The sequence below is a fragment of the Panthera tigris genome, chromosome D3, assembly GCF_018350195.1.
Source record: "Panthera tigris isolate Pti1 chromosome D3, P.tigris_Pti1_mat1.1, whole genome shotgun sequence".
Lineage (NCBI taxonomy): Eukaryota > Metazoa > Chordata > Mammalia > Carnivora > Felidae > Panthera > Panthera tigris.
In genome coordinates, this window is record NC_056671.1 from 42,955,398 (window position 1) to 42,963,695 (window position 8,298).

The window sequence follows — 8,298 nt, forward strand, 5'->3', positions numbered from 1 at the left end:
CTGGGCTGAGAGTCTAAAGAGAGACAAATACACATAAAAGTAGAACCAAAGAAAGCAGAAGTATTGGAATTGCCACCCAGTGAGGGGGACAAAGGGGGACAGTGCCTAGTTGAGTTCCTCTGGGACTGAAGCAGCCTGGCCCAGAGACTCACTAGGAAAGAACACCCTTCAGCAATTCTCCCAAATCATTACCTCCAAATCTCCCTGGAGCAGGGCATCATTATGTACAGTAGCAAATGGTCAGTATTAATATCTTCAGGCCTGTCATGGATAAAAATACTATCCTTTTAATTCCATTTTATAAAAATAGGAGTAATATTCAAAACAATGATTGTCTATTTTTCTATTTATTTTATATAAAAACATAAACAGCTCAGGCGAATTTTCAATCCTTGTGCACACTTTGTATGAACTGCTGTCTATTATACCTATATATATTCTTAATATATATATTTGTAATATATATATATGTATATATATATCAATAATTGGTCCACAAAGTATATCTGTGCATTCTCTAGTGCTTTGTAAAAAGAAAAACAATATTATTATCAAAATATTCATTTAATGGCTTTACTTCATACATAAATACATGTTTGGATAGAACACATGAGAGATGACTGTTCAGTCAGTTGGGAAAGTGACTTTTCATAGTGTCAGGATTGTATACACAGGGTAGCTGGTAACTCATCGCTACAAATAAGCTATTCGGCGTCCTTTGTTTTTAACCCTTTGTTTATACCTTTTCCCTAGGACTGCCGCCAAGTATTTCTTGACAGCCATTTGTTTCCGGTAGCGGCTGTAGCTGTCGGTGAAGATTCCGTCTGAGTGGCGCTTGGAGAGAGGCTCTGAGTCGTCCTCCGGGCCGCCGCCTAGGTTCCCACTGCAAGGAAAGGAGTCGGGAAGAGGGTGGCGGGGCGGGAGACAAAGATTCAATAGCTGTGGAGAGCAGGCGGGCCCCACCCCACGCGGGAGCCATCCGGGAAGGCACGGCTCTCAGGGCCCACGGCGCCGCCTTCCTCTGCCAGTAAGCAGCCGGGGGAGGGAGGACTGTGATGGAAACCCCTCACTCTGCCCTCCCCACCGAGGATTTGCTGGCATCACGTCCTTACAGAAGGGGCCCGGGACGAGGTCCAGGCCAAGGGCACGCGCGCGATTCACGCCTAACCTGTCTCCAAACGCTGCCCTTAGAGATTTGACCATCCGTGCTTTTGCGCTAAATTGTCCTAACTGTTCCTCTCACCCCCCACGTAGAGAGAAAATAACCAAAGAGCCCCAAGTGCCACGTTGGCTGCTGCCTGGGAGTTTTACATCGATCCCTCAATTCCTAGTCAGACTGGAGCACGCCTCCCCTTCCGCACGCTAAGTCGAAAAACGTGATGATAATAATATAAGTCGACAGGCTGTAGGCAATATTTTTCATCGCATGAATTATTCATTGCGAAAAATGTAATCTGTTTCCCCATGGGCTTTATTAAAATGTTGCCTTCTGCTGAGAGATGCTCCACGCAAGCTCTGTGCTCTGGGTTTGTCTGGCACGCGCAAAAGAACTGTTTCCCTAACTGCCCAAATTTGAAGATTTGTTGGTTTCGATTTGAATTTACACTAAAAGGATTTTTTTTTTAGTCATGCTTAGAGGAAATTATAGCAAATAATCCCGCGAAGCTTGAAGATTTTCAATGACTTGCGGGGGGGAGGGGGTAGTTTTTCTTTGTTTTTTAAATTCAAAACGGATCAAACTCCCCGGTTTCTCCGCCCTCTCCTTGCCTCTGCCGCTCAGAATTTGTTCACCAAACTTAAGGCGCCACATCCGAACCTACCCTGCGACCGCAGACTGGTCCCGAAGACTCAGCGGCGCACACGCACCTTCGGGCCCACGTGCACGCAAGGACGCAGAAGCGGCACCGCCCACCCCGCGCGCGCTCGCACGGACACCCACCCCGGAGCGCGCGCGCCGTTCTGCGCCGCTTAACTCTTTCGCAAACTCTTACCCCAAGCCCTTGGCCAAGAGCGTCTGCAGGTATTTCCTGGCGGACAGCTGGTCCAGTACTTTGCGGTAGGCCTTGTTAAGGATCCCTTGGGCGACATCTCTAACGGGGAGGCAAAGTACGCGCCCAGGGTCACTGATCGTGTGCCCCCAAGTGGCCAGCCCAGGCCCCCAGCTGGGCACTCACGCGCCCCGGCGCTCGGGGACGCTGACGACAACCCCCTTGATGACAAACAAGACGCTGGCACAGAACTTGCAAATGACTCTTTGGGGAAGTTCCCGCGACTGACAGCGGAGAACGGGAGTTCGTCCTGCCCTCCGGGGTTGGCAGGCAGGGAGTCTGGCCTGGGCGCGCACTCACGGCCACTCCTTAGGTCACAGACCTTTTGGTCCCACCCGTCTCTCTTGTCCATACAGACCCGCCCGCTACTAACTTTCCGTCGCTCTCGCGGGTACCAGCCAGGAAGAAGAGAGGCTTGGGGGTTTTTATGAAGAACATCCTATTCTGTGGGCCACCACCCTGCCCCTCCCGCCACCTCAGTCCCGGGCCCCGCGCGGAGGCCGCGAGGGTGGTACCTCTTCTCCGAGGGGTAGTAGAGCGCGTAGGCGTCGCGCAGCGCGGAGGCGGGGCTCCCCACGCCCGGCGGGTCTGAGTCGTAGAAGTCCTGCTGCGGGTTTCCGTCCTCGTCGTACGCTTCGTCCTCCGGCCTGCCGGGAGACCCGGGGAAAGAAGGAGTGGTCAGTACAGATCCCTCCCCGGCTCCTCAACGACCCACAGAAAGGGGCTCGCGCTGACTTTCCTTCTTCCTAAAGGTCCCCACGGATAATTGCCTCTTCTTCCGGGACAGGGGAGGGTCGGGAGGGGGAGAGGAGAGAGGTTGAGGTAAGGCTTTAGAAAGTACACCCAACAGAAATTCCTCACCCCTCCAGGCGGCTCTCCGACCCCTCCTCTTTGTGGGTGAAGAGTCGCCCTGCAGGGCCTGAGAAGTCGAGATGTCTATGCCAACCTCGTACACCTGGCCACCAAAAAGGACCTGCCCCCCTACGGGGACCTGGCGCCTGAGCCACCCCAAACAAGCAGCCACGGGCGGGGACGAGGAAGGTCCTCAGAGACAAGACGCTGGCCGACGCGAAGACCCGACTGGGGAGGCCCGGAGCGATATACAGAGGGAGGGTGGATGGGTGGGGTGTGCGGCGGCCAACTCCGCAGCCACCCCCACCTAGCCTCTGAGCCCAGGGGAGCCCTTACCCGCGCAGATGTAGGTCACGGAGAACCTCCGGCTTCTATTTTGGGCGGGAGAGGATTTGGCAGGAACATGAATAATAGATGCCCCTAAACTTAGCCGGTTTGGCGGCGGCTCATTCTGTGTAGCATGGCTACGCGTTGCGCCCAGGGAAAGTGCCAGGCACACGGGACTTTGAAAATTGCTGGGAGTGAAATGGGGCTTTTAAGTCTGCTAAATAAATAGTTCGCGCAAATCTGTTGGCGATGTTGAGGCGGCGGAAAGGGAAAGGGTCAATAGGGGACCAAGAGCCAACTGGAGTGCCGCGGTCTTGAAGTCGCCCTTCCCTACTACCTCTGTCCTTCATGTAGGACGGGGAGAGGTGGGCTAAAATATATAACCCCCTCGCTTTGAGCCGCTGGAAAGACCCGGAACGCGGCCAGAGCAAGTAGCGCTCTCTAGTAGGGGTAAGAGTCGTACTTTGTTAATCTGCTCGCCTTCCCTCCGTCCCCGGATTGGTGAAGACAAGGCAAGCACAAGTCTCCGTCCGCCCCGCACCCAGCCCTTCCTCGGCGACGTGCCTCCTCTATATGGCCTAGCTTCCCAGAGTCCCCGGGTCTTTCTGGCCACTTCCATCCCGTGCCCAAATGCTGGAATCCTTATATTGAAGCCAGAACCCATTTCTCCGGCCAAGTCAGTGGTCCCTAAGGCGACCGTTCTTGGGCGCGGCTCGGAGAAGCAGCGTTGCAGGCGGAAGGCGCGCTCCTGGCTGCAAGGAGCCGCGTACACCGCGCGGCGAGGACGCTGGGAGCTACTACGGTCCGCTGACCGCCCCGGGACTTTGGGGCTGCGTAAGGAACTCATCAGTGTCAACCGATTAGAAATCAGGGGTTAAGAAGAAAGCCACGGTTACTCCAGCCTCTGGCGGGCAAAGTTGTCCAGGTCCTGCCTGCCTGCCGGCTTTCTCTTCCTCCTTCCTTGCATCCGTTTCATCCGTTTCTCCCCCCTTCCCTTCAGACTCATTCTTGTTCTTTCTTCTCTCAAATCGCTTTTCCTCAACCATACCCGGCCAACACTCTCCCTCCCCAAGACAGTCTGAGACTCATATTGCAGCTGGAAAACGTATCACTTAAGAGAAAGCTCTTCCAGGGGAAAGAATTCGAATTGAAGTGAAAGGGAGATCAGAGGAGAGAGAGGGAGACCCCGCCCCGATAGTCCAGAACACGCTGTAACAAAGCAAAGTCCACGGGAGCTTCACGCTCTACCCTCCAACCTGGCTGCAGGCACCAAAGCAGAACTTCTCCTAACTCAAGCTAAGAATAGGGAAAAGAAGTCAAGCTCGGGGCCCGGCCCTGCCCCCTCCCGCAGGCGGGGCTGGGGGAGGGGAGATTTCTCCAGCCGGCTGATGCTCCCTAGCTCAACCCGGGCCCCTTGGCTGCGGCGGTCTGGGGGAGGGGCGCGGAGCCGCACTGGAGCCTGCCCGGCCCTCGCGCGGAGCCAGGGCCACGGCCAGGGACCTGAGGTCCGACCCGGGCTGACGGCGGCGGCGTACTGGGAGCCGGTGGGAAGATGATTGTAGCTGGGACCGCGGAACTGCAGGAGGGAGACCACGAGGAAGTGTTGGGGGAAGCCAAGCCTCAGCTCAGCCCGGGCAGCAAGCACCTACCTGATTCCAGGGAACCGGAGTCCTGCGGTGGCAGGTGAGCAGTAGACGCTGCTGTGCATTATTATCCCGTAGACCAGGAGGGCCAGCCTCGCTCCGCTACACATGGTCATTCTGCGCAAGAGGGGAGAGAGGACACACAGCTGTCAAAACAGCCCCTGGTCTTTCGCCCTCCAGCCCCAAGAAACTCCCCGAGCTGGGGGAGGGGTCGGCTCCCAGTGTTGAATACCGCTTAATGACAGCCCGCGCGCGCCCTGCCACTTCCCTCTCTCTATAGTTAGAAAAAATATATATGTATATACCCAGGGCCCAATAACTCGCCAGACCTGGTGCGAAGGAAAGCTAACTCATACCCTGATGCTGGTCAAAGAATCAGCAAAGGAGTCGTTTGATTAGGGAAGATATTTTCCCCTCACCATTCAACTCTTACCGCTGCTAGGAGAGGCTTTGTTGCCAAGTAGGACGGCGGGCAAAGGGCTCCTCCAAGTTTCTGCGCTGGAGTCACAACCCAAGAGGCATCACCGTCTGGCGTTAGTGTCTGAGGAGCCGCAGGAATGAGCAGCAGCAGCAGGAGGAGCTGGAGGACTTATTTGCTGAGGCCAGTATTCTGTTCAAAAGTTTGCAGACGCACGGAACTAGGAGGAAGCGTGACAGGGAGAGAAGGGGGCGAGGAGAGAGATGTAGAAGGGAGAAAGAGGAGGCGAGGAGCTAAAGTGGGGGGTGGGGGGCAAAGTGGCCTAAGTCCACCAGGAGAAAGAAGTAAGTGATTAAGGAAAAGAGGGAAAATCGAAGGGGAGGAAGGAAGAGGGAGGGCCGCGTCTCAGCCGGCGTCCGTCGGAACCGCCTGGTCAGGCAGTTGTGCAAGTCGGCAGCGCCTTCTCTACTCTGAGGTCCCTCTGGCTGCGTCTGAAGCTGCGGCTTCTGCTGCTGCTGCCGGTGGTTACTGAGGTGACCAGCCCTCTGCTCCTATTTATATGTGCAGTTAGCAGAAATCTATCTGAATGTGGTTTTAGAAGAGGCTTCCTTGTCAACATCTGTCTGCCTATGGCCTTTAAGTACAGAATATTTTGTTGCACTGTTGCGCTCCGATTTTTATTCATGGAATGACTTCCTTTTTTTTTTTTTTTTTTCCAGTCACGTAATGATCGGGTATCAGAAAAAGACGTCAGCATCCTAGTCCCTCAAGGAACATATTAACTATTTTGTGCTGTCCTCTTGGATGATAAGATCCGGAGTCATCAACTTCTCATAAACACCTTTCACTGATACAATCCAATTTTTAAGAAGTGCAATTATTTTGATGGTTTTCAATGTTGCCCATTTCTCAAGGATGGGTAAAGAATTCATACAATTTCGAGGATGGTAAAAGTCATGTTTTTAATTATGTCTCTATGATTTCTCTTTACTTTTCATCAAGCCTCAGCAATCAGAGCTCTGGCCTCTAGAATTAAGCACCCTCAAGCTCTCCTATTAATAAATTTAATTTAGATCTCCTAATTTCTTGCGTATGTTCTTTTAGATAGACAATTAAATGTGGAAGTCGTTTTGTTTTTAAAGGGAAGTCTTGGAGGATTTTCAGTAAATCGCTAATGAGTCTGGCTGTCGTTAACAGTCTGGCTTGGAGTAAATTGATTAGAGTCAAAGCGGTGTCCGGAGCGCGGCCTGCGGAGCTGTCCAAGCTCTGAGTGCTGAACTCTGGTCATTGAAACGCTGAAAATTGCCATTGGTTTAATTTTTCACCAGAGCCTCTAAATCTGAAGATTTGGCACTGATACTATTAATGTGGCAATTCATTTTCCAAGTCTCCCCGCTGTTCAGATATGCCCCCCTCCATCAGTGTCCATGATTGCTCTTAATGCTGAGAATAGTCAGACCCTGACTACATTTGAGTAAAGAGCATTCTGTTTCCTGTTAGTCCTGGCTTTTAGATCTCTAGACGGCCTATTTGGACACCTTCACACTTTCTGTGACTCTTACTTATTTTAAAGATTAGAATTAAGAAATTGTATTTTCCACAAAAATTGAAATTTTAAGAATTTGGGAGTGAGAAATATTTTCTCCTTTTATTTACAACTTAAGTTCTGTTTGGAGAAATACAGACAGACTGGGAAAGTACGAGGATTCCCAGTACAAGTTCACTAGCTGAGGGCTTCTAACGGGAATCCCTCCACCGGGAACCGTTAAATTTTTTTTTAGCTGAAAATGACGTGGAAAGAGGAAAGCAATAAGGGAAGACTAGAGCCACATGGAGGCTTTCAAGCCCTTGAGCAATTTAAGAAGATTCCCAAATTTCTACTCCAGTAAGAGAAAATCAGGTCTATTTCTTTTTATGGCTCAAAGGAAATAGACTCATCAATAACCATTAGTGTGCATTTTAATTATTTGGATCTTAAACAAAATTTAGAGGAAATGGCAATTTAGTGGGAATATTTCCTATTATAATTTGGAGCTAACATTAAAATAAGCTATATTAGCTCTGCATGCTTTTTCAAAGACAAAATTATAATACTTCTCATTTTGAATGCCTTTCCTACTTATTTAAGATTTAATATTTCCTTCAAGAAGACTAAGTTTTACTTATTCTTGGCCATGAATAGCCAGAAGCTACCGCTTCTTCTTAGTTTATTTCCGGGGATGTTCCAGATTGCCTGCCTGCAAAAAAGCTATGAACGTGGGGATGTATCTCTTTGTCTCCACTGCATATGTTCGCCTATTTATGCTGGAGTGTTTACATGCATGTGTTCCATGTTCAGCTCTGCCTCTGGAGTAAATTCGCACACAAAGAGTCCGCGGGGAACACAACCAGATAATGAAGCAGAGACGTCTTTTTTACCAAAGCACCCAAAGCTATTACCGACTGTGACTTCCCTGTCTTCCGTCTTGCTTCGCGTCAAAGGTGAATCCGATTAAAATCCTTACTCTTCCCTCCCACACGAATTCTGAAATGAGTTCAATCTGTAGAAATATTTGAAAATTTCCAAGACTCCTTGTACAAATTCACTACTCAACTTTAGTAAAGGGAGCCACCATGTGGGGAGATTGTTGACTTCATGGCCTATCAAAGGGAAAACCACAAACACCATTAACTTTGTGGGGAGGGTGATGGAAGTACTGGCTCTGTGGTCCGCAAGAATCTGAACTGTGCCCTGGCTTACAAGGGCTTGGCCGCTTTCACTCTGCTCAGCTTAGGCACTCAGGACCTAACTCAGCACGGAACTCAGGCTCAGCACTCCAAAATTAACGGCCTTGAGACCTGAACCCATTCAAGAAAGTGAAAAATTAAGCAGAGAATTCATTTTAAGATTCTTGGTCACTGACCTCAGGAAAATCAAGCTTCCAAAATCCAACTGTTGCTCATCACAATCTAAAGAACTGCCCAGCCCAACCCACAGATGCCTGGGGGAAATCAAGCCCGGGACAGGACG

The 8,298-nt window shown here is 50.8% G+C and overlaps 1 protein-coding gene across 1 annotated transcript; it reads right to left on the reverse strand.

Moving 5' to 3' along the window:
* Window positions 1-577: 577 nt before the first annotated feature.
* ADCYAP1 (adenylate cyclase activating polypeptide 1) lies at window positions 578-4,986 on the reverse strand. Its single transcript, XM_007075937.3, has 4 exons — window positions 4,877-4,986; window positions 2,564-2,695; window positions 1,992-2,090; window positions 578-883 (listed from the first exon to the last, which is right to left on the reverse strand). The coding sequence occupies exons 1-4, from the start codon at window positions 4,984-4,986 to the stop codon at window positions 694-696; spliced, it is 531 nt and encodes a 176-aa protein (XP_007075999.1). The 3' UTR covers window positions 578-693.
* Window positions 4,987-8,298: the final 3,312 nt, after the last annotated feature.

Excerpts from the sequence above, each read along its gene's own strand:
- ADCYAP1 (XM_007075937.3), bottom strand. The coding sequence starts at position 4,986 with ATGACCATGTGTAGCGGAGCGAGGCTGGCCCTCCTGGTCTACGGGATA. Across the intron at positions 2,091-2,563 it reads TACTACCCCTCGGAGAAGAG|AGATGTCGCCCAAGGGATCC; the intron begins GTACCACCCTCG and ends CCTCCCCGTTAG. Across the intron at positions 884-1,991 it reads CTCTTGGCCAAGGGCTTGGG|TGGGAACCTAGGCGGCGGCC; the intron begins GTAAGAGTTTGC and ends CTTTCCTTGCAG.